At 37.6% G+C, this 25,608-nt stretch overlaps 1 protein-coding gene across 2 annotated transcripts; it reads right to left on the bottom strand.

Moving 5' to 3' along the window:
- Window positions 1–6,994: 6,994 nt before the first annotated feature.
- Window positions 6,995–22,909, bottom strand: LOC144526595 (macrophage mannose receptor 1-like). Of its 2 annotated transcripts, none has more exons than XM_078264153.1 (31): window positions 22,742–22,909; window positions 22,017–22,373; window positions 21,530–21,700; window positions 21,095–21,250; window positions 19,941–20,051; window positions 19,182–19,319; window positions 18,893–19,069; window positions 18,428–18,582; window positions 18,138–18,251; window positions 17,786–17,901; window positions 17,518–17,666; window positions 17,223–17,422; window positions 16,241–16,356; window positions 15,889–15,964; window positions 15,618–15,771; window positions 14,135–14,173; window positions 13,637–13,800; window positions 13,448–13,509; window positions 12,954–13,054; window positions 12,700–12,842; window positions 11,788–11,893; window positions 11,411–11,538; window positions 11,271–11,315; window positions 10,931–11,033; window positions 10,430–10,662; window positions 9,947–10,112; window positions 9,276–9,440; window positions 8,997–9,113; window positions 8,324–8,479; window positions 7,837–7,866; window positions 6,995–7,660 (listed from the first exon to the last, which is right to left on the bottom strand). In XM_078264153.1, exons 1-31 carry the CDS (start codon window positions 22,842–22,844, stop codon window positions 7,413–7,415), a joined length of 4,299 nt encoding a protein of 1,432 aa, XP_078120279.1. In that variant the 5' UTR covers window positions 22,845–22,909; the 3' UTR covers window positions 6,995–7,412. The 2 variants fall into 2 exon arrangements, with proteins under 2 accessions (XP_078120279.1, XP_078120280.1); XM_078264154.1 differs by having other exon boundaries at window positions 15,889–15,961; window positions 22,742–22,908.
- Window positions 22,910–25,608: the final 2,699 nt, after the last annotated feature.

Genomic DNA, 25,608 nt, shown 5'->3' on the forward strand with positions numbered 1-25,608 from the left:
TGACAGTGTTTCCTTCTGTTTTGATTGAATCAGCATCAATTCTCAGACTTAGGGTTTGTCAAGTATGCTGTATTCCAAGAACCCCTCGTCCAGTCACACAGTATTTCAGATGAATAGGGAAGGTCAAATGCTGATACAGTATTTGTTTTTTTCTTTTGAAGGGTGACTATCGTTTTTTTTCAACCTGGCACAATTTCCCATATTTTTGTGTCTACGTGACTGATGGGAACATATGCGTCAGTGTGGGGACGGAGACGCATTCTTTTTGTTTTTCTCTTTCGCGCAGGTCATGTTTTGAAAGACACTCTCCTGTAGCTTACTAATGTAAATGAATAAAAATGTATACAAAAATGTGACGATGTCCGACACGTTTTATGAAGAAGAAAGCCTTTAATTTTCAAAAAGCAGAATTCAAAATAGAATCTGACAATCCTTGAGAAAGACAAACACAAAGCAAAAGTCCCTGGCTCCTTGGAGATGTGTAGGAAAAAAAAGTTTATCCGAAGTTAGAGCGCAAGTGAGCGGTGTTGAAATGCGAGCAGGCGGCTGAGCTTACGCACCGTCCCGTGGAATAACGGTGCAGGCGCTTCAGTCATATTGTGCAGCACAATATTTGTAGTTCTGCACGACAGAACGGCTGTGTCTGTGCCGGCCCTGTGGGGATAGTAGAGATTTTTGTGGATTTGTTGGCATCTGTCGCTCAAGAATTATATGTGTTATGAACTTTATTTATTTTTTTAAATAAACTAAATTGAGCTCAAGGTTTTTAAAAAAAAGTGGTGGGAACAAAATTACTCTTGACGAAATCTGATAGGTACGCGTCCCCACCGTCCCCACCGAAATCGACGCCTATGGATGGGAACAACAATATTTGACATTGGTCCTGTATTAAGCAAGATCGCTGCAGTCGGCAGCGGGGAAACAAGCTACAACGTAAGTTAATAGGGCAATTGTGCAGCTTGTATTTACGTTCACATAAGTGCTCGTTTTGCCACTGACAGGCTCAGAATAATATTCTAAGTGTCTGACAAGATTATGGAAAGGCTCTCTAAGGAGGTCGACCTTTCTGTTAAAGAGTAAGATCCTTTTTTTAAACATAACATCCGCGAAATTGCGTTTGCTAAAGCCACCAGACTCCTTGTAAATAAACAGTAATTTAAATATCGTTTAAGTAATACTTCATTCAAAGTTGACAGTAACAAAATAAAACTTTGAAAAGCCGTTTTGGGTCGTCTTTCCACTTTTCCAACCATCACAACCCTATTTTTTTTTCCAACTTTTTTTATTTAGATTTTAACAATTTAACATTGAGAAGTGACAACATAACAAACAAGGTAAACACAGCCAAAGAATTTCTAATAAGGGAAGAAGTTCCACTCTCTCGTTACTTCCTGAACTGGTTGCAGTTCCACCAGAGTTCCATATAGGGGGCGCTCACAGGCCAGTGCAGAATGAATGGGACTCTATGGAGCTATACCACTCAAAATCCACTTTTCTCAGGATATAATTTTTTGTCTAGTAATTTGAATGTTGCATTCGAAAGGGGAGGCTAAGAAAATACACACTGCTGGGTGTTAGATTTTTTTAAAGTCACTTTTTTTGTTCTAAAAAGCCTTTTAAAATGTCAATGATGTCATACACATATACGGCCAGAGATACTGCTTTACGGCAAGCTCTGAGTCACTTCCTTTGTTCTCTCGAGGCATCGACAACACAGCTGACAGGTTAGGCTCTCCCTGTTAATACACGTGGTAGAAAGAGGTTTGCTAATGTTTTAAAGACCACGCCGAAATATTCACTCTGACATTCTGGTTCGGCTTTGGATGCCGTCAAGCGGGATCTGCGATCGTAATCAGTCCTTCACTGACCAATCAGCATTCATTAGCAGAATGCTAGCGTGTTATGGGCAACAACGACTCAACCTGTAAGAAATCGAAAGGACACAAGTACTCGTTCATTCAACTTTTGACCTATAATCCGTGTTGCAAAAACTACAATCAAATCTGAGATTTCTCAACGACAATCAGGCGAAGGAGACAAATTTAGCCGTCTAGCTCCATAGAGTCCCATTCATTCATTCATTTAGCACTGGACCGCGATCACCTCCAGTGGAACTCTGGTGGAACTGCAACCAAATTCAGTTCAATGGGGCTGAATAAGGAGTGGAACGGCTTTCCGTAGACAGGCTTTGACACAGCACAGCGGAACCAGTACGTCACTTCCCCTCAAATCCCCACCCACCCGCAGTCTAACCGTGCATTCATGGACATCGGAAAAACGTTTTTCCGAGTGAAAACGTCATCATTCACGTCCCTTCCTGTGGGAATCAGAGGTGGGAAACTCGGGCCAGATTTTGCTAACTGAGTTTCCCAGTTGGTGACGCGTTGTTGACAACTGACGTTTGATGTAGGCGAATTTGGTTCACTGAACATATTTCAATGACAATAAACTTATTTATTGTGGACAAACGCCTCTGCTGAGAAACATACACAGACATAACATGTTTCAAATTATTCATAAATAGGCCTATGTATAAAAAACACCTGTTCGTTGTCCTGCAGATAACACAAACACCTGACAATGTGCTGTTTGTATGCTCGCATAAGAAAACAGCAGCAAATTATTGTGGCCTCACACACCTGATGCTCTAGGCTACAGCCAACAGTTGGTGGCAGTCATGCAACAAGTTGTTATGCCAAACGCCAATATAACAAAAGTAGAAGAACACGCATCCCGACCATCCTAACCTTTTTTTTTTTTTTGATTTTTAATCGCCTTCAAAACGTCCTCTTGGGCTATGCTATCATCACAATAGTCTCTGTCTTCTGTGGATATAATTCTACAATGGCTGATAGAGTCCATAAATGATTTAGTTGGTACCTCACAGTAATTAGATGTGTATAGATTGTTACAGAAATTATAGCAGTGGATGGCTAACTCTCTTGGATCTTTTAGAATGTTTCCCTCCACTTTAATTTGATCTACAGTAGCCAGGACATTTTTACTCTTTTCAAGTCTAAAGAAGTAGGCTGAGTTTTGCTCACCCTCTTCCATCCATTGCTTTCTTGGTCTTATATAGGCTCCCTTAGCTTTTGATTTATGAATGTCATCCAATTTATTTTGTAATTTCGTATTACATTTTTCCTCATTAGATAGAGACTCTTGTTGAGAAAGAAACTCTAGCTTCTTAATAACCTCGTCTTCAACTACTCGTCTGTTCTTGGCCAGATCACCACCAAACCTCCTGAGAAACTTCCCCAACTCATATTTTAGAAGCTCCCAATTTGTCCCATAAGCTTTCTGAGAGTTTGCTTTATTCCAAAAGTTTTCAATCAATTCTTTGACTCTTCGTTTGACCTGATCATGTTCAAGGAGGGAACTATTACGTTTCCAAAATGAGGCTTTTGGGCCAGAGGACTGATCCGAGGACAGAGTTATTGAGAGGTAAATCACTTTGTGATCGGTCAATGGGGTGTTACTGATAGTGACTGAAATGTTGTTCTTTGTTAAACATCTGGAAACTAACCAGTAGTCAATTCTGGATTGTCTTGAACAGTCCTTATTGGACCAGGTATAGGGTCTGTCATTTGGAAACTGTTCCCTCCAAACATCAACCAGGTCAAATTTATCCATGAGACAATTTAACACAGAGTTAGGAGACCCTGACCTCCTTGGTGGCCATCTGTCTAACATATTATTCATCGCTATATTAAAATCTCCTCCCACAACTAAAGAGGCGTAAGGGTATTTGTTCAACCAGTGTGATATTTTATCCTCTATGGTATCAAGAAGCATGTTATTCTCCACAGAGGAGTTATATCCATATATGTTTATAATGACTATTGTATGATTATTTTTGGTAATTACCATTATGAGGAAATGCCCTGAAGAATCTAAGTTGGTATTTTGAATATTTCCATTAAAATTGTACCTAAAGATTCCTACACCAGCAGAGTGTTCTGATCCATGTGCTAACCAGATGTTGTCTCCCCACTGTGACCTCCAAAAATTGCAATCATTGGCTGTTGAGTGACATTCTTGAAAAAAGCAAAAATCTGTCTTATTAACAGAAACAGAGCCTTGCGTTTCACACTATTTTTAAGACCCCTGGCATTAATAGACATTAAGGACAAAGACATAGAACAATATCAGGTATAACCTGAAAACTGGAAAAATATATAATATTCTCTATAAACACTTAGTTAGAAAGTTGTTGTAAACTCTGCAATAGAAAAAACAAGCCCCTAGCAAAAGACCATGGGCATGTAGGTAAATTCTGTATAAATATTTTGAGAAATCTACATAAAAAATAAAGCTATGTCCTTTGAGGAAAATATTTAGAGACATTTTTCCTCCAAGTAGGCTATAAAAGAGCCGTTAACCTTACAATTAACTGACTTTTAAAGTATAGCTACAAGAGCCATACGTAACTTTAATTAATTACCTAGCATATTTTTACACAAAAGAGGAAATACCACATTTAATTCTGTCTTTTTAACTTGTGTTTTTTATCTGTACCCTTCATTTTCCTGTTCTACCCACCTTTTCTGAGGTCCTAACCATAAAATGATATTCAGCATTGAGAGCATTACATCTAAACTTGAAAACAAAACGGCCTATATATCCATCTACAGATGACCCATATTCATGTCATCCAATCAGTGGAGAGTTGCTACCATTCATACAACTCATAGTAGGTTCTAGCAACTTTACAACAGAGGTATTGTGTAAATTATTCACACTAGCAAAAGTAGAAAATAAATACGTAGATAACCTTGGGTGAGTTTGTAAATACAGTAGGTAAAACCTTTGAAAAAATTTTAAAATTTTATTTTGTTTGTGAATTATAACCTTTTATTTAATTTTTTAGATTATTATTATTCATTTTTTTATTAATTTTTTTTAATCTGATTTTTGTTGTTGTTTAGTGTTCACAGTTGAACTTGGCTGGAGGCCTCGCTTACATTTCATTCACTGTGACCCTTTTACCATCAATATGTGCGAAATGTCCTTTTGAAGCCCGCTTTCTTCCCCTCCATATATTACAGTCCAGGGCTTTATTAATCCATTAAAATTAATTCATGTGGGCACCCAGGTAGCTCAGTTGGTGGAGCGGGCGCCCATATGTAGAGGTTTACTCCTCGACGCGGCGGGCCCAGGTTCGACTCCGACGTGCGGCCCTTTGCTGCATGTCGTTCCCCCTCTCTCTCCCCTTTCATGTCTTCAGCTCTTCTGTCAATAAAGGCCTAAAAATGCCCAAAAAATAATCTTAAAAAAAAAATGAATTCATGTATCATTGAGGTGAATAATTGTCATATGCACATTTAAGGAGGTTACTTCCTCAACAAAAGACGCAAAAGAGGAGGGAGGAGTAAATGATAGGCTACATGTGTGCTGACTCAGATATAATTCGAAAAGTGGATCTACAGGAGAATAAATAGCAATAGGCCTACAGAATGCCTGAGAGCCTTATTGTAATATATTCCATTATGTTTTTATATTTGGATTGTAATCTATGTTTCCCTTTACATAAAGATATTTCCAGCATACATTGATTCAGAAAAAGGTAAATAGGTGCATACAAATTCACCAGAATGCAGGAAATGAAATGTTTAATGCTCAAAATTTGCTGCTCATAGACTACTTTTTTTTATTTTAATTTTTTTAAAGAGACCCCCACAAAGATGAAATCATAATTCGAACCCTGGTTCCACGTCTCTAGGAATGTCGAGATGGAGCCTTTCAAAGAAGATCTAAGCTTCTCCAGCTTCAAATTGTCGTGCACCTCTTTAATCCAACGCTCGTGTGTAGGGGGGCGGGGAAGCTTCCAGTTGAGCAGGATCAGTCTCTGAGCTAGCACAGATGTAAATGCCGGGCCGTCTCAGTACAACAGGGAGGTCAGCGTCAGGGGAAATGCCAAAAATGGCTGATAAAGGGTTAGGGGGGGATAATGTGCCCGGAGGCTCTACTCATGGTGTCAAAAATGCCCATCCAAAAAGTTGTTAGTTTGGGGCAAGACCAGAACATATGAGTATGGTTGGCAGGACACTGGTTACACCTGTTACAGGCGTCCCAGACAGCGGAGTATATTTTAGATAATTTTGCGTTTGTGTAGTGGACTTAATGAAGGACCTTGCATTGGATTAGGACAACTCTAGTTTTAGTTGAAATAAACACATAGTTTAACAACACAGAAAAGCTAAACTTACATGTCTTCTTTGGAATGTAGCCAAAAAAAACTATTTACAAACAAGATCAAAACTATAGTGGAAATTACTCTTCAATACCTCAACTTTCAATATGTGTTGTCATTTTGTCTGCATCTCTATTCTAAGGTGTGCTGTTGGCATTGGAAATAGGCCAACATTTCTCTTCCAGCCAGCTGGTATGCATGTTTTTATAAAGATAACATTGCCTCCACAGCAAACTTCTCCTTCCACTGTACTTTACAGTTTGTGTTTGTCATTTGAAGTTGACAGTATAATGACAGTAATTTTGTCTTATCTTAGTTCATGTAGGTTCAGTCAGTTGGTTTGCTGCACTGTTTCCTTTAGTTCAGTAAAAAAAAACTTGCTTAAACATGTGCTGTTTATAATGGTTAATAGTTGAACCGTCATGTATCTTCAACTGAATTATTGCCATGTGATTGCTTTTGTGGCTTTTACTGTCTTTCACTGAGCTTTTGACTAGTAAGTAACACATTACATAATAATCACAATGCAAAGTTACATTCATGATTCTTTAAGTGGAAGTTGGTGTTAAGGATTAGTTGGTATGTGTACTGAACACATTTGTCTTGATGGGTTTTATGTGGGATTCTTTCTCATTTTTATCTCTGAGAGTTTCTGACCTCTGCCATCCTCCTTCAGCCATCAGGTGTAAGTATCAGCTTAGGTATTAGTATCCAACAGCTTAGGATAGGGTTGGAGAAAGGTGCTCTTTGCTTCTGCATTAATTGAATAAATAATAAAAACATGCAGTTTACCAAAATGAAGGCATTGTTGGTTATTTTGTGTTATTTTATTTCACGAGATAGAACTCAATTGCTTAGTGCCAAGTTTAATGTTCATTTAACAGTCACAGGCACTACAAGCAATGAACAGCATATAGTGAGCACAAGCATAACATGTAACAATTATATACATTTAATCATAGATAAAAAGACAAAATCAAATACCAATAATTCCCATTGAGACATCCTAGAGCCTAAATTGTTCTGTTCCATGAGGTCAGACATTGCCAACTCCATTGAAACTAACACTTAGTGACATATTGTTAAATAACTGAATATATACCAAATATAGTAAAAAACAAACAAAGCATAAACACTAATGAAGCATCAAAGTGAATACAAAGGTCTGGGATACAGTACAGTATAGTGTATGTCCCACTAGATTCTGCTACTTTATAAATCACAGAGTTATAATAGGCTCTGGGTTTTCTACTTCTGCATTCTCTATCAGTTTATTGGTATCGACCACGTCGGGCTGGGATCGTTCACTGTCGAAGTAGAGTGGATTGTCAAAGGTGGGTAAGGGACGAGGAGACTTCTTGTAGAGAAAGAATGCAATGACTATCAGTGTAGAAGTGATAGCAATGATCAGCACAACTATCAAACTTGTGTGGACACGACTGCGAGGATCCTGACCTCCATGAGGTTCTGCACAAAATTCAGTAGATGTTGGTCAGTCAAAACAATTCAAATCTAAATTTGACTTCAAATATTATTATTTTATATTTTTGATAACCATCAATGTTGCATTATATGTACCATTTTATCAAATATTATTATTAAATAATTCAAATACTATAAGGAGATACAAAGGTATAACTTACCAGCTTTTGATCCTGAATCTTTGGGCATCACTGTTGGGAAAAGAAGAATGCTCAGATAAGTAACACTCTTAAAGGAATAACAATGTGTAGTTTGACCATCTCCACATCCAGGTCTGAGCTCCCCTAGATGGAAGACTCTGATCCCTGTCACTGTCCAGCCTAGCGGAATCCACATAAATTAACCAGTAAAATAACCAAGATGCAAAAGATGATCTGATCTGGATGTTGATTTGATGGCAGTTGAAGGAGGATGGCCCTTATTCTTGTTTGGAAACAAGCCGCATATTAATATAAACTGTACAATCATAAACGCGCAACGTATGTTTAAAAAAAAAGAAAAATCAATTTTAGTAACTTTTTAGGGAAAATTGATCTTTAACAGAGTATGATTATGGCTCCCTCTTACTCCTGAGTATTTTTAAGTGTGAGAGTGAGAAGTGCTTATTGAAACACTATACATTCAACTACATTGGTATGATGATCTTACCTTTGGGTGTTTCACAGATGTATGCTCTGTCGTGCCATCTGCGACCTGTCCTCCAAGCCCCATCTAAGGTTCCGATCTCTGCAAAGTCATTATTACTATCGTCTAGAGCCCAGTTAGTGTAGTCCATGACTGTTTTATCCAACCACAACCATGTCCCTAGGGTCAAACAGAAACTTAATTTATCACTTTTTTCAAATGATGACGTGATACATATTCCAGCAAATTGTTTCACATTATTCCACTGATTGACAGGTGACGGTAAAGCACCAAGATATACATCAATGCACCATCAAAGGTAGTAAAGAAGAAGACTGCTAGACAACAAACATGGATGTAAACAAAGCAGGATTTTTTTTCCAAAGATTTTTTTTTTTGGCATTTAAGACCTTTATTAGCTAGGACAGCTTAGACATGAAAGGGGAGAGAGATGGGGAATGACATGCAGCAAAGGGCCGAAGGGTGAGGACTGAGCCTCTGTATATGGGAGCATGCTCTGGTGAGCTACACAGGCGCCCAACAAAGCAGGTTTTAATGTGTTTGGTTTGTTAGCTCTGAAAGATACACACAATGCGTTTTTGGTGAGGAACAAAGAATGTAAACTAAACTTTTGTTTGTTTACAAGAAAAATACATTTTTTTTCTTGAAAATATTTTTTCAAAGAGTGTAATCATACCTTTATGAGTTTTATACAGGCCGATCCAGAAAGCACTGTGGCTATCTTGAAATCTTTCCAGATTGCTTTTAATGAATTGTTGCTCATCAGTATCTTCAATGCTAGCGAGGATTCCACCTTCACAACAAAAAACAGTCTAGTTGTAACAATTACTAAACATGTATTACTAGTTGCTGTTTATTCCTTTTTGCTGACATCAGTAAACAACACATCATACCCTTGATCTTAAATTGTCCAATTCTCTCTGCACACAATTCTCTCTGCCTGTGTGTCTCTTACCATGCCTGACACAGCTGCTAGCTGCATCTGCCCATTCAATTTCCTCTGTCATAAACAAATAACAATGACCCTTAAATGGCAGCCAGGTATAACTCTGTTGGTACTCCACGTTTGTCTGTTCAGGGCAAATCCCTGGGAAGTTGGTTGACTCTGTTGGTGGCACATCTGTGAGTGACAGAAACAATGATGAGGGGATCAACTAATTACTAGTTATTAAATGCAGTGAACTTTATATACTGTCATTCTAATAACTAGCTCTGATCAAGATCCTGGATAAAGGCTAGAGTATTGGGAATTGACCTTTTTCAGTGCTCATGAATTTCTATAATCGAAGACTGTTGAAATCACAAACTCACATCAAGGTGGATATAAAGTAACAAGACCACATCTTAAAACAGAACTGTTGTAGGAACATTGCAGTAGTGCTCTATTCCGTGAAAACCATGTATCGGAAGATTTGGTGACATATTTTAGATCAGCTGAAGGATTAAGTATTCCTTTATGGCTTGCTAACAAGCAACAAGCTAACATCTCACACACTGTATACCAAATGCGTAAGCAAAATAAAGAATATTAAAGCATTTACAGTATAATCACTTTAACCTACAGTAGTTGACACTCAGCATGATACCTGGATTGTGTTCATTTACATTGCCTGCTAGTGATCATACCTGTAGACAGCATGCAAACACTGTTCATGGTCCGATTGCAGAAAGCAGTCCTCCATTTTCCATCCACATCCATATACACACAAGGTTGGTCTCTGCTTGGTTCACCTTCAGCCCAGTTAGCAGCGTTCAGGTGCCAGCCATCAATATACCTAAAAAAACCACCTGTCTGAAAGCAAGAATTTATCAAATCAACATTTGAATTTGGGCATGCATTGTAAATGGCTTTTTAAAATGTCTTTCTTTGCCAAATAGATTAAACAAATCTACGCTTTTATATGACACCACAGAGTAGATGGTCAGCTGTCTTGTGAGGGTTCTATGTTACATGTCATGGATAAAAGCTAATCATTTTTAGTAAATTAGTTATTCGTAATTGTTGTATAGTATCCGACTACTTTTTTAAGGTTCCAGTTTTCCCTGGAACTAGCCTGTAGGAGTTTTTGCGCTACAGTGTAGTAATTTTAGTTGGTTGCAGCGCTGTACCTGCTTCTTGTTCAATCCAATCCAAAGAGGAGCTTTGAGATTCATAGCCAGCAGCTCCACATAGGCATGCGTCCACTCAGTTCGCAGGTTAGCCAGGTTGGCTTTATCATCTTCACATTGTTTCTTAGCATCGTCCCAGGTCAGATTTTTAGTCTCAACCTTGATGCTGTCATTTCCCAGATTAACATAGATGTTAGTAACTGCTGGCTCTGGCTGAGGGTTGGTTTTTGGGTCTGTTGAGATGAGAGATAAATCCATTTTTTAAAGTTTTTTTTTTTTTACAGACGTCATTATTGTCTCAGGAACTGTAGGTTAATTTTACTGTGAACAATTTTCCAAACCATGTTTAGTCTACTGCATGGAATGCATATTGATGTTTGGGCAGAATGGTGCTGTAAACCAATTGCTTAATGTAAGACCTACATACTTTACTTACAAGATATTGCATGATTCATTTTTAAGCCTCGGACAATTTCTAAAAGAGAAAAAGGATGAACTCACCAAGATTTCGAAGACAGACGTATCCATTGGTGTCATTGCAGGACTTAATTAACCATTTACCAAGGCCAAAGGTGGAACTGCTGGTCATCACAACACATTCTTCCTAGTGAAGTACATTGGGAGTGGTTAGAATTTCAAAAATCTTTTCAGTGTGACATCAAAGTTTATGCTGACTGCCTGGTAAATTTGCAGTGAGCTTGATTGATTGATTGATTGGCCTGATGACTAACTCTTTGTTTGTCAGCTGACACACTTTTTTCACTTTCGTCATTTGTGTTTGTCATGACACTCTATGTCATGGCTAACAGTAACAAGGAATGATATTTTTGATATATGTTACCTCATTCCATCTCTGATAAAAGACCCCCGGAGGACGTCGATGTTTCTTAAGAGCAGAACAAGATAAATAATATTTCAAAATGTTTTTATTTCAATTAAACAGTACCTCAAACACCAAGCTAGTAGATTGTGCATACTTACAGAATGGCCCCAGTTGGTGAATTGCCTTGCTTTGCCATCGGCCCAGTAAAACGCATCTCGTTTTAAACAATTTAAACCAATCCACAGGTCTGTAGTTGCTGATTCAGCCATTTTGGTGGTCAAAAATGCTGAAAATTTCAAAGGTAGTAATGAAGTATTTTCCAACGGTACTTTTTACAAAGGTTTAATTTTGCCGTTTATCCAAGATTATGATTAAATTAGATTTAAATCAATATGAAAAAAAAATTCTAAAGATATTTTTGGTGTTTTTTCCAAGGTCAAGATTGAACTTTCACATTCTCTATTTACATTGTACACACGATTATGTACGATTATGATCAATATAAAAGATATTTGGAAAAAACAGAAGAACAAACCTTGCACACGCCTTGAGGGAATTGAGACTAAATTGCCTCCTATGGAAATGCACTGTCTCATTGCGTCTTCCCAGGTGGCCTTCCGGTTACTAATGATATTGTAACACTGCAGATGAGAAATAAAATAGTGATTTTTCACTCTACAACTAAACACTAGCCATCTTTCAATATGCTTTGATGCCATCTGATCTGATCTTAAACATGTTTTTGTGCTTATTCACCAAACTCTGTATTTATTTGCTCCTTCTTTACAAAAAACACATGTGAAAAAAGATGTTTTACATATATGTACAAGTCTGAAACTCTTATTAAAATGTATCACATGAAAAACATTTCATGTAATTTTATCACGTGACTTTAATGTTTTCACATTTGATGTCTTACGTTTGAATTCATCATGTAAAATGGTGTTCCACATTTGATAAATTCACAATTTGCTTTTTTCTAATTTTATTTACTTTCCTTTATACAGTATATGAAGCATAATTAAGGTACTTTTATTAGTTATACTTTCAAATATGCATCTAGGCTACTCTGTATTGGAATAGTATAACTGGATTATGGCACATTACAATAATTGATAAATATTATCGGGGGATTTTCTACATCATACCATTTATGCATGTAGGGTTTCCAAATTAAACTACAAGCCTTCCATTTTCTGTAATACACCAATAGTTGCAACACCTGCCTAAATAAGGGCATGTTGTATAAAACAGGACAGGTGGTGTGGCATACTGTAATTTTGAAAGCTGATTCTTTTACCACTCACTTCAGATGTTGAATAACAGTTTTGTAAAACACATCTGGACTAATCAATTCAGTCCCAAAGGCTCTTAAATGAGAGTGATTTCAGATCAGAAGAAGTTTTGCACTGAAGATCTAAACTAACTGTCAACAATGATTTCTGACCTTGGAGTCAAACTTGGTCCACTTGAGTGGGCAACCACCTTTCGGAGGAACTGTGGGGGCGGCAGTGGTGTTGACTGGTGCTGAGTTTCCTCGTTTACAAATGGACTGTTGCTCTTGGCCACAATTACAAGTACGCCAGAAGCCTGTAAGTACAGCAAATATATAATGTGTAACATTTCACCAGCAACGTTTTACTTAATCTAATCTTATCCAGAACATTTTAATTTGTCATTCTTCAGTTTGCAATTACTCACCCATATAATAACTCATAAAAACACAGTTCTCATCAAAGGCATTATAATTTGGTTGATTTTCATCCCATTTTTGTAACGCCACTGGAGAACCATCCATCCACCTTAAAGCACACATGGTTTAGTTGAAGCATAATGTGAAATCATGCAAACAATAATGACTTCACATTAGAACTTTTTATCCAACTTTTTGCTGTTTTGCATGGTAAATAAACAGAAGACAAATAAAATCTAGCGATGTAGCTGAAAATCCCCACTAAAAATCAAGAACTAATGCTTATGAAGTCAAACTGAAGCATTAAAGCTGCTTAAAAAGGTTTATGAGTTGAATGAGTGAGTTAAGGGGAAATAAAATGAACTATTGTGCTATTTAGGCTGCCAGCCTGCCTACTGTAAGAGCCATTAATACAAAAAAATAAATAAATCAATAGGCCAAAGTGTTTTCTCTAACCTCCTGATTCCCTATATTACATTCAATGGCATTCATTAATACTTACCAAAATGACCCATCAAGATCCACTGACAAACCTAAATAATAGGACCTATAGGTTCTGGAAATCTGTAAACGCACACACACAGAAATACACATAAGCTTTAAGTCCTACTTTTCTAGTTAGTAAGTTCTTTCAATATGCGTAAAATTTGACAAGTTTGTTTAGCAAACAAAAACACAATCAAACATCTACCTTTTTCCATAAGAATTGGTTTTCATCTTTACTGGTGACAGATACCAAGTCACCATGCCTCTGCTGACAGAAGTGACGAGCATCCTCCATGGACATTGCATTTGTGTTCAGAAAATACTGATTCCCTCTCCACACAAGCCAACCATCTGAAGTGGTGTTATAGTCTGCGAAGGTTTTAGAAACATATTGACAATTTATGTGTTTTATTTTGAAGTTTCTTCCTGTTATACATCTTTTACAGCATACAATCTTAATGTCTAATGTGTTATACACCATCAAAGTGAACATTTTTTAATGGTACCAGCTAGAATCGGTAATATTACTTACACCAAGTGTGCTGTATTTTTGTTTGGTTGCGTTTTTTTAAGATATATTGGTCTGCTCAAGTGGACCAAAACGGGTTAAATGTGACTGAAGTTAAACTAGCCATCACTAGTTTGTTGCATTTTATGTGTTTGTCACCCTGGGCGTGTGTTTGGTTATACAATGTCAACTTACCCACCGCAGTATTATTTGGAGGTGGTTTTGGAGTCACTCCTGTAAGGCCACAAACAAGTGTTCATTTCATGTAGAAATAAAGCAAACAAATATGCCAGCCCCCCACTCTGTACCCTATTTTGAGTCTAATCTTGTATTGTGAGATAATGTAAATCAGAAGAGGGAGCATGGCAGTAGCATGGGCATACTGTAGGTTTGACCACTCATACTGTGAGTTACTATGGATAACAGTACGGTCAACAGTAACAGTATGTAGCATGTTTCTTGCCAAAGTGAGCAAAATAAGTTGGCATTGATTAATATACCAGACGTAGAGTACTTCTCTTGATCTCATGAGTATGTGTTCTTCAGTTTGCGGGGTGACCTTATGGAATGGACTGAACAATGACATCAAACAGAGCCATAATATCATTCCGTTCAAAAATAAATTAAAGAAATCATTACTTGACCAATACAGAAAAGAATAGACTGAAACACAGGAACGGAATTGTAACATAAAGGTATTGTTGTATATTGTTTTACTGTTTTAAGTTATTGTAAGACTGAAAAAATTGTATACTGTATTTGCATATCAACTTATTTTGTATCAATTTGATTTTGTGAAATAGGGGCAGGACCAAATAAGCTATTTGCTTCCGCCTGCTCCTTCTCGAACTAATCCCTTTTATATATATTTTTTGTTGTTGTTGTTTTGTCTTGTAACATTGTTGATTGTTCAAGATAAATAAATAAATGAGTCAGTATTTGATAACCTGACCTTACTTGTCCAAAAATGAAATGTTCATTTAAAAAGTATTTGCTTTTTAAGTTTATACAGGTGTACATTATAAAAAACATATCAAAGGTTAAAATGCTGAATTTCAGCAATCATAGAGGTTCATAGTCCTTTTCATACATAGTCCCTCAAATGTAAGGACAATGCAGCAGGACAATGATCTTAAATATATAGATTGTCAATGTAGACCAGCAAACATATAGATTTGGCTGGGAAAGTGACTTAATTTACATTCATGTTAACTTATCCTATTACTCTCTCTGTGGTCTAATTAATCATATTGATGATTTAACCATTGTGAAAGTTTCACTTGATTGTCCTGAGTTAATTAATTTGTTACCTCTACTGTCTGTAGATTTCTTATTATGTTTTCTTGTAAAAATCTAAACTAAACAGAAATGCTGTTTATTTCTTCCATCTTGCATAGTTTAAATATCTGATCTGGTTACCGGCCAAATATAATGTAAATCATCTTTGTAATTAGTCAAATCAACAACTCTTAATCCCTGTTGTTGGAGATGTGTTCGTGATATTTCTTGTGGGAAGATATTTCTTGTGGGAAGCTTTGCAGCATTGGAGAAGGCAATCAAAGGCATGAAATAGCATGCATACACAAGTCAGTTTTTCCTGGATGAAGGTTAAAAATGATTTCTCTTCAGAAGAGACAAAAGATATCTGACAAAAAATGAGTAACTTTTTCAACTGTACCTGCACGGATCTGACACAGCCAGTCATTGTAACTATCACAGTTCACATCGTTCCAAGACCCGGCCTCATCCAACTTATAGATTCTGAATTCAGCACAAGATTCATCATTATTGTGATTGTTTGGCTCTCCTTCTTGCCAGTGCTGGAAGTTTACCTGGAATCAAAAAGTAATAACAAAAATATGGAAACATTTAGAAAACAATAAGAAATGTTTCTTGGGGTATATGATGGGGTAGATTAAGTTGTAAAAAGTAAAACACAGTTAACTAACCGCGGATCCATCACTCCATGTATAACCAGTGCTCGTGTCAGGAATATGAAGTCCAATCCAGGCTTTTCCATGTCTGCTGAACAAAAACTCTGCGATGAGTACCACAGCGAAGAAGTACTTGAGCCAATTATCACGTCTTAATAGCTGAGTAAATATTGTATTCTATTTAATTTTACTTTTTATTTATTCACTGTAAGTGTGAAACTTACACTTGAATGCCTCTATGAGCCAGTTTTTGTTTTTTTTCTTGCATACCGAAGTATTTAATAATGTATATTAATGGGTGTTATCTTTTTTTATAGGTGTCTTGTGCTGCAACTCTAAGTTAAAATTGTATTTAACCAGCTTATACCGTCCAACAAGTAGCTCAGAGGCGCTGTGAATGCTGAGCAGGTCTCCTCCAATGGCCCTGCAGTAATCCCTGGCCTCAAACCAGGTCTTCTCATCTGCACGAGGCCCTGTGAAAAACTTGAACACAAGAGTGAAAGCCTGATTAAAGTAGCCTAGTCCAGGTATGTACACTAGTAGAATAGATTATTTAAATAGACTTGTTTATATTTATTTTAGCCAAGATGTGTGTATCATTGAGAGAAAAAATTATTTATTTCCTTAAAGAAAAAATATATGCGACCCATTTCTAAACCTACAATGTTTTTTTTTCAGTCACTTAGGAACAGCAGAAACAAGTTGTAAACACAACATTCACATATTATCACCTTTTCAGTTGATATGGTTTGATAGACAAACAATTGTTGTATATCATACCATTTGTATATTTATTTATATTCACTCTCTTTTAGCTCTGTTTATGATCTTCACCAACTCCTGAAGCAAATATCGGCCTCTTTAGCTGCTAAATGCTACACGATGTTCACCAGCTGGTTGCTAACATTGTTTGTCTGCTGTGTCTTTACATCGCTGTGTGGATGTGCTGGGTCGGTTTGACCGACACAGACACACATGCAGCGACAGGATGAAGCTCTGCATTCACACAAAGTGCGGCTCCTTTCCGCAGGGTTGTGCTTTAGAATGTAACCACTGTAAAACAATCGGAAAATAACGTTTTATTCCTCTGATTCACAGCTTTGTTCCTGCCAGCGTGGCTTTCTCCCTTCATTCACTTTCTAGCTCGCTCAACCACTGCTGCTTTCTCTCTATCTGGCTCGTTGAGCCGGAGAGGAGGGAGCGTGTTTGCTTTATTTGAATTGCCTGCAGGGGACATGTTTAATATATCATGGTGATTGTGGCAGGACACTTGTCTTGTTTTGTTGGTATTATCAGGTAGGGCTAACATGTTTTAATTTTGTTTAGCTGAGGTTGACCTCCGGTTGTACCTTGGAGCACATGTTTCTTGTTCCCACTCGAATCCAACCCTCCTCACACTGAGGAGGAGTTTGAGTCTGTGGTGCAACGGTTATAACTGCCCCCTCTGCCAGGTGTTTGCAGATGTATTTTTCCTGATTGGTGCAGGGCAGCAGATCCCATAGTCCGGCCAAAATCCCAGTTGTCATGGCAACGCAGCCCTTTTTGTAACCTTGAGTTGTTGAGGAGAAAAATTGTGGAATGTAAATTGTGGAACTGCTGTTTATGCCCTCTATTTTAAAGATAAAATTGCATCTTTCTCCATACCTGGCATTTCAGCATTCCAGTGAGTAAACCTCACTGAGTCTGTGTTGGTCCACACAAATTGATCAATGTCTTTCTGGTTTGAGAGGCCTAGCCAGAAGTATTTCTCTGGTCTCAACCCGACCAAGCTGACGAGGAAGGCATTATCCACCCTGAAAATATTTACACAAGTTCATAGATTTTTAGGTCTCATTGAATTATGTGAAATATACTGTTTAGTACTTGCAAACACAGTTATACCATGGCTAATAAAAACATGAAGTGTTCTTACCCATTTGAAACATCAGCTAAGTAGGAGTCTGAGGTCTTACAGTCCTCTTTAGCTTCATCAAACGTCTTTGTCTCTGTTCCTACAAAGTAGCAGTAGGAACCATGTCTTTTCCATCCCTGTAGGAAACCGAGCATTGATTAGAACTGAGGAGTTGTGATTTTAAAATGCACCATATCCATTTTGTTCATGAAAGACATTGAATCTACATGAGAGAGATGCTTAGCTGACCTCCCACTGAACGTGATATTAAAACCAGTTTTCAAAATAAATTTTTGGGTTTAATCATGCACTTTGATTACCCAGATTTAGAGGTCATCTACTATTTTCATAGATTACATGCAAATGTACTCACAGCTTTGCAGCCTATATCTACATCTACTTCATCTCCGGTGCTTTCAGTGGCACTCTGCTTCATACAGATAAAACCATGTTTCTCATCACACGAGCGATCTGCCCAGTTCCCATTCTGCAAGAAAACAACACTGTAAACATTTGCATTCTTGTGGATTGAATGTACTGGATAGATAGACTACATATACTCATATTCATAATGCTCTCTCTTTCTCTTTTGTTTTTTTCTGGGTGGTAATGAGATGGAATATTTTTTGCACAAATAGGATGGATAATACCAGGATGCCTTACCTCTCCCCTGATGAGTACGCAGTCCTCTGTATCAGTGGAGACAGACGGTTTCCCAAACTCCCAGCTGGTGAAGCTGACAGTAGAGTGGTCACTCCAGTCAAATAGCCCCTCTGTCTTCCTGTCATTCAGTCCAATCCAGAGCTCATCAGAGGTTCCTGCAGTGAAGAATGTACCTCATGTCAACCAGCGGAAAACATTTTACACTGTTAACATTATGTTCTACAAACTGAAATTAATGACGCTATTGGTACAATGCGAACATTGGTAAACATGGACAATTGTCAGCAATAAAACTAATAGGTCCTAATACACATGTATACAGTGTACACGTGTCCTCCCTTCCTATTCAGACTTATTGAGTTTTTGGGATTTTTATATTGAATACAAAAAAGACGTTTTAAAATCGGTCTACAGCAAAAACAGACAGAAGGTTGGACTGTCTTAATGTCTTTTGTCTTGACGTACCGAATCCAAGTTGTGAGATGACAAAGCTTTGGTCCTCCACATTGTGAATGCTCACTAAGTCCCCGCCTTCTTTGCGGCACTCTCTTTGAGCATCAGACCATGTTTGCGTAGCACGATGAAGGTGGAAGCAGTGGCCATTGTAGGGAATCCAAGGGGTTGAACAAAATCCTTGCTCAACTGATGAGCAAAAGATAAAGGGGATTAATTGACTGAAATTATAGAGTAAACGTCATCACATGAAACAGCCAGAGGAGGTTGGAATAAAATTGAGGAGATTATGTTTCTGTACTTTGTGGAGGCATTGGCGGGGCCCCGTCTTTGTAGCAGATGTAGCCCAGTTTCTTGACGCATGATGAACTTTGCCAAGTGTGCTGCCCAATAGAGTCAAGAAATGCACAGTTGTGTCCCGGATTAGGAAGTGGATTTCCTAAAATAAAAGTGGAGATCCACATTCATTGCATCCTTGAAAATTCAATAGAATATTCAATGAATAGAATACTGCATTTATACCTCCACTTAACTAGATAAACTGACTAATACAGCCTGGTTTTCTTTTATCTAAAATAATTTGATATCATATACAAGGTATAACATTTTGTGTAATCTAGTACAATATATACAATAACACTACATTAAATGGAGAATTGATAGGATCTAATCAAGAGATAAAAAGTAGAATTACAGAGTAAAGAAAAAAAGATGAAAAGAAAATGTTTTTATATGGGTTTGCCTTGTTAAAAAAAATTTAAACCTGCAGTAGCTGATGTTTTTCCACTTGGATTTGCAACTTGATAAGTCACATATTTACTCTCTATTAGCAATGTTTCTGTTCTCTACCAACTCCTGAGGGAATTGTCTGTCTCTTTCGCTGCTAAATGCTCCACTTTGATAACCAGCTAGTCGCTGACTGTTTGGTGCTGGGAAGGTAGTGCACAGTTGGTTTTTAGAGCTTCTTTATCTTTAAAATCTCCCTGTGTCTAGAAACAGTGCCATGAGGGTGAAACATAACATGAAAGTTTCAGGCTGTTTTATTGGAGTGAAGACTTACCTGTACTCCATCTCAGATAACAGAAGGGCTTCCCATCAGACCACTGCCAGCCATGTTCTGGGTCCAAGACCAGCCCGATCCAAAGTTTATGTTTTCCTGATTCCAATAGTGCTGTGTGTTTGTGTTTGTGTGGTTGAGAAGAATATAAAAAGGAAAAGGACAGAGTAAATAAATTGTTCCTCTTTTCCATATTGTTCCTCTTTTTCATTGCAACAGGTCAGCAAAAAGACAGAATTCAAGCTCTAGCACAAAACAATAAACCAAACGCATCAAAACACACAAGGGAAATCTTACAAGATGAATCATGTTCCTAATAAGTATCTTTAAGGCTAAAACAAACGCTGTATGTATCGGTGTATCTAATAATCTGTGATAAAGTTATGCTGAATAAATTGAGCGAGATTGGGGCACTTTAGTTCCTATGAGACCTTCAGATTTGCAACCAAAGTGCAGAGGCTTCATATCACTCCTGAGCAAAATGGATTGCACAATCTCTCCTCTGTGCTCACAGTGTCACAATGATCCTTGAACTCAATGTTTAACGCAACAGTAGATGGACGTCAAGCTTCTGGAACTCTTTTTTCCTGAAATAACTAATACAAATACATCAAGTTGAGAAAAATGGGTGCAAAAAGTAACCGGTAGTCATTTCATCTATGATTTCCTGTTTGCTTTTTCACTAAAACAGAGCTACAATCATTGTCTCTGTTATCCAATTGAATAACAATAAATGCAATTAAATCTCATTGGAAACGCCTAAAACATGGAGAACTGCACTGTGAACAAGATCAATCATCAAGTCTTACCTTTCTAAAATGTATTTAATATTTTTTTTGAATGTTTATAAGTATTCTAATGAAACAGATACTGGCCATTAGACTGCATACATGTTTTTTACTTCTTTAGAATGGATGCATTAAACTGCAGTTCAAATGGCAATTTATCAAAAAATGGTGCATATACTGTATATGATCATACATAATTAAAAGCATAACATAATGGAATGCTTATTTAAGGGCCTTTTGATTGAAAAACAAAATAGTTTTAATCCATGTGATATAAACAGTTTTTAATATCTGTATAATCTAACCACTGTGTTGGGTCAGTGTGTATCTGTTTAAATACAAGCAAACATCCACCAGGTGGCATCTTACCTGAGACAAAAGCCTGATCGTGAAGATCGGTGAGACTGAGCAGGGAGGCCCCCTGCTGTTTGCAGCTGGTATCAGCCTGGGCCCAAGTCAGAACCGAGTGTGTGTTGAGCTGGTAATACGCTCCTGTTACAATGTTATTCACCCAGCTGTCTGATGCTGTGCATCAATACAGAAACAGAGAAAACTAAATACTTTAGTCATCTAAACATTTTAATTGTATTACTACAACCTTAAATGTTGCTCCTATATTGAAAGCTATGTGTTAAGCATCAAATACGTTGTCTAAACTAGTGAACAACAACATGTAGTATAATCTAATGTGTGCTCTGAAACCAAATTAATTTGTCTGAAGATACATATGTGTAGTGCTGGTATGGCACCAATCATGCTTTTTACTCACTGTAGTGAGATTAAAATCATAAATGCAGTACTCACAAGTAGTCGGGCAGTATCCCCACTGTTCATGTTCATATCTTGTTTCAACCGCACACCAAAGACGCTTCGTTGAGGAGTCGTACGTAGTGCAGTCTCCAAACCACCGGTCTTTGTACAGGAAGGGAAACGAGCAGATCTTCCCAAACGCATTTCCCTCAAGGGTGTAAAGTTCTAAAAGGGAAAAAAAAGAGGTAGTTCACATAAAATCTTAAATTGAACTATTGCAAATAAATTATTATGCAAAGATGAATTGTTTTGCTCAATTATTATTTTTTGATCTTCTCTTTACTACAGATTACTCCAGGCGTGCAAAACCAAACTCTAGTGAGGAGGCACTTCATCATTTAACTTGATCATACGTCACCTGACACTAGTATCAATCATGTTGTAGGTGTTTGATGAATCCCTGTAAAACTACTCATGCATATTTGCTCATGTATTCTATCCTTCAGTCTAAAGACTTGGCTATTCAGTTTTTATACTGTACCTCTGTATGTTCTCGAACAAGCACCGCTGGATGTCCCTGTGATTGTGAAGTCGTTATTCGACCCGACAGTTTTGGAGAGAGCAATTGTTTCATCAGGTTTGACTTCAATGTAGAGCTGTTCGCCTTTGAGGGCAAGCAATGTTTCATTCTTGCATTCCCACTTTTGTAGCTCACTCTTGTTGTCACAATCGTAGAGGCTTACTTCACTCCCTACACTTTTGCCCTGAGCTCCCAGGCACTTTCTGGTTGAGGTAGCAAAAAGACGATCACCGGTTGTCCAGCGCATCTCAAGGCAGCGGGTTGATCTTTTCAGCAAACAGAAATCAGTGGCCTTGTTAGTGAGTGAGAATGGGGACTCTGCAGAAATGTAAAAAAAAAAAAATCAAATTATGTTGCACAAACTTCTATTTTTGCACATGCATTTATTGGGTTCTTTCACAGTCAGTGCAAGAACTTTGTTTAAAATGTTTAGTTTTTTTCCCAAACTGGATTTACTGACACCATTCATTTCACAAAATATTTTTTGAGTGCAGACATCTAATTTCATAAAATAAAGCACTTTTCAATAAACTATGTTATTTTTCAATTGGAGCTCCTTTTCAAAACATAGTTATTTTTTTGTACTGTGACAGATTAGAACTACACTCACTTCCACAATACATATCGGCAACATAGCCCTTACATGCAGAATATGTCACATAAGAAAGCTTGAGTGCATACTGTACCATTTCTTGTTGAACATTGAGATGTTGGGATGAAGAGCACAAAGGCTGCTAGAGTTATCCTCTGGGTCAGCATTCTTCTGATAAGTCTCAGAGTAACAGACATTGTCCACACATTGCAAGCAGATGACTTATGAGCATGGACATGCAAAGGAGGGACTCTTAATACTACTGACACTGTCAGTTTTTTTCTTCTCATTGATAAAGTGTCATGTTTCAGATTGGCACATTTCAACATTAGCTACTGGTATAAAGGGGGGGGGGGGTTGGGAGGGAAGTAGGGGCAGCATAGACAAAACACACACACACACACACACACACACACACACACACAGTCTTGCTTGCACGGATGTCACGCTCCAGAAATGGCAAAAAGTGGCCCCACTCACTTCCTGTCCTGGAACAAAATGATGTGTAAGAGATTTATGCTAAACATGAGTCATCAAATCCAATGGTCAAGTGCAGCATCAACGCTCATATACTTTGATGCACATTCCTGATATCTGCCACTGGTGTCTGCAAAGGCTCAGGACACTAGCAAGAGCTGACTTTTCATTGCAGAAATAGGGATGACATGGATGTTCTGAAACAATAAAGAAAGAGAATAAACTTTGAAAGAGAATGATGCGTTTATAGCAGGAAGTACTGTGTCAAGTTCTCTGGTCAGTGATGGCATGCTTCTTTTCATTTATCCATGCAAGTTACTAATGTACTGTCTTTTAATATGCCCAGTATACAAACAACAAACACGCCATCTTATTAATTGAACCCCTGGCATTTTGATTAGTGGCAACCTGCCCTGGTGTATCTGGTACCTTCTCAACAGGGAGAAAAGGCTGTGAGAGTGCTGAGGGCTTAGTGTGAGGCATGAATCAATACATCAGTCAGTCTGTTACTGCATGATTATGTGCTATATATTTTTAAGACTGTTGAGCCATTGTATCTTTGCTGTCAAACTATCAATAAATAATGTAAGAAAAGAACTGCCCAATCAGAGCTGACTATGTACTGTAAATTACTTGCAACGCAAACACACAAGCTTTAGACTTGTGAGAGACAAAAGACATCCTGCCACTTTGAATCCATATCCACCCACTCCTTTTTGCTATTAAAGTCTTAGTTTGCCTGAACAGCCCTGCAACCTCTTGGTAACACCCAAGCAACCACTGAATTCTACTTTGCAATACCCTACTGCCCTCTTAGAAGTCATACTGAACACCCTAGTACATCCCTGCAACTTCTTAAATATACCAGCGACCATCCCAAACACCTTTGAAAAATTCAAAGCAACCAGTGTTGCTTTCAACAGTGCATGATTGCATTAAAGGGTGCTGAAAGTATGTCCATCCAAGACCACCTTGTGAAACAGAAAACTCTGACCTGAATGTAGATTTGTGGGTGTTTCTTTTTATTTCTTTTTACTTATTTTATACATATATGTTTTATTTATTTTTTATTTTTTATTTTATTTTTATTTTTTAATTATTTTCTGGGGAATGCTTTATACGTAGTAGCTAATTTTGACATTGTAACTGCTATCTTTCATATACTTATCTCTCATGAGCTATGTATTGAATGTCGTACTGTAGTTTGTGCTATGCATGTTCAGAGTAAATGTGACTGTAAATGTAACATTTCAATCTTTTCTAATAAAAAATTGTTGATCACAAAAAAAGGGTGCTGAAAGTCACTAATTCACTGATAGTCTATATATTAATAGTACCATGATAGCTGTAAGGAGGCACACGATTACTTGCGAGTTTATTAAAGCAGAGTGATATTGCACTGTTGCTGATGAAGAGAAAATGTTGTGCATCCTGAGTGTAGCAACACAATATCCTGTTAGGGGACAGAGCCATTCAGATGTTGAGGTTTGTTCTCCAACTTTGCCTTAACATATATCATAGCATTTTGTATTTTCACTTCCTCTTCGGTTATTCTCCTTTTTGGGGCTGAGAAATCTGCTGAAATATGAACCTTTGGGACTGCAGTGATTGTTTCTATAGGGCCTGTAAGGAGGACTAGTTTTATACTGGTGTAGTTCCTGATTATCTTTGTCCCACATTAAATGTGTGACTGTCTGTCTCCAAACATGTTAAGGGTCATTCTTAATTTGGTATAGTTATAATAGATGAAAGGGAAAAAAATGTGTCACAACCTGGTTTAAGATTTGACAAAAAGTGGACTGCCCTGCACTGCGGTTACCTTCAGCATGCCACAGACGCGTTCACCATGCAAACAGCCTCTTCTGAGCCCCAATCAGACAGGGGCGGCTTTTGTAATTGTTGTTTTTTAATAGTTTGCCTTGTTGGGTAATCTTAATTTGGGTGTTTGGGTGGCTTTGTGCCTTTCCCCCTCTCTCTTCCATTAACAGAGTTATTACTTTTCCCTTTTCTTCCTATAATTTCCTGAAGAAACACAAACCTTGGCTCAGGCAATTTTAATAGTATGTTCTTTGTGAGATGATGTCATTGTCAGTTGTATTGGCCAGTCAGACACCTACACACCTGACAGAGAAGTCAGTTTACAGTTTACAGTTTTAGTTATTAGTTGTGTGTTCCAGAAGCTTCAAAAGCACATTTAAATAAAGGTTATAAATATACAATGCCCTGGCTCTTTAACAGTTACATACATAGTGGTTTGTAGTGTTTCTGGGACAAGTCTATTTTATGAGAATTTACCCAGACCTGGTTGAGGGTTGACAAAGTTAAAATTAAAAGCTCTTTCTCCCTAATATTTTGCAAAATACTCATTGACCTCATACACTGAAACTAGAACGTGGAGGAAATACGTCATTTTCCTTGTGTTTTTTTTATCTCCCAGTTTGATAAGATAAGTCACATAAGATCCAGTAAAGTTTGGTATTATCA

Source organism: Sander vitreus, chromosome 12 (genome assembly GCF_031162955.1).
Source record: "Sander vitreus isolate 19-12246 chromosome 12, sanVit1, whole genome shotgun sequence".
Lineage (NCBI taxonomy): Eukaryota > Metazoa > Chordata > Actinopteri > Perciformes > Percidae > Sander > Sander vitreus.

What these genes read in the sequence shown, in the direction of transcription:
- LOC144526595 (XM_078264153.1), bottom strand. Translation starts at nt 22,844, where the DNA reads ATGTCTGTTACTCTGAGACTTATCAGAAGAATGCTGACCCAGAGGATA. An exon ending in TTGTTCGAGAACATACAGAG is followed by an intron (nt 21,701 to 22,016) that starts GTACAGTATAAA and finishes TTTCCCTTTTAG; the next exon opens with AACTTTACACCCTTGAGGGA. An exon ending in TCCCTCAAGGCGTGTGCAAG is followed by an intron (nt 11,539 to 11,787) that starts GTTTGTTCTTCT and finishes TGAAATTTTCAG; the next exon opens with CATTTTTGACCACCAAAATG.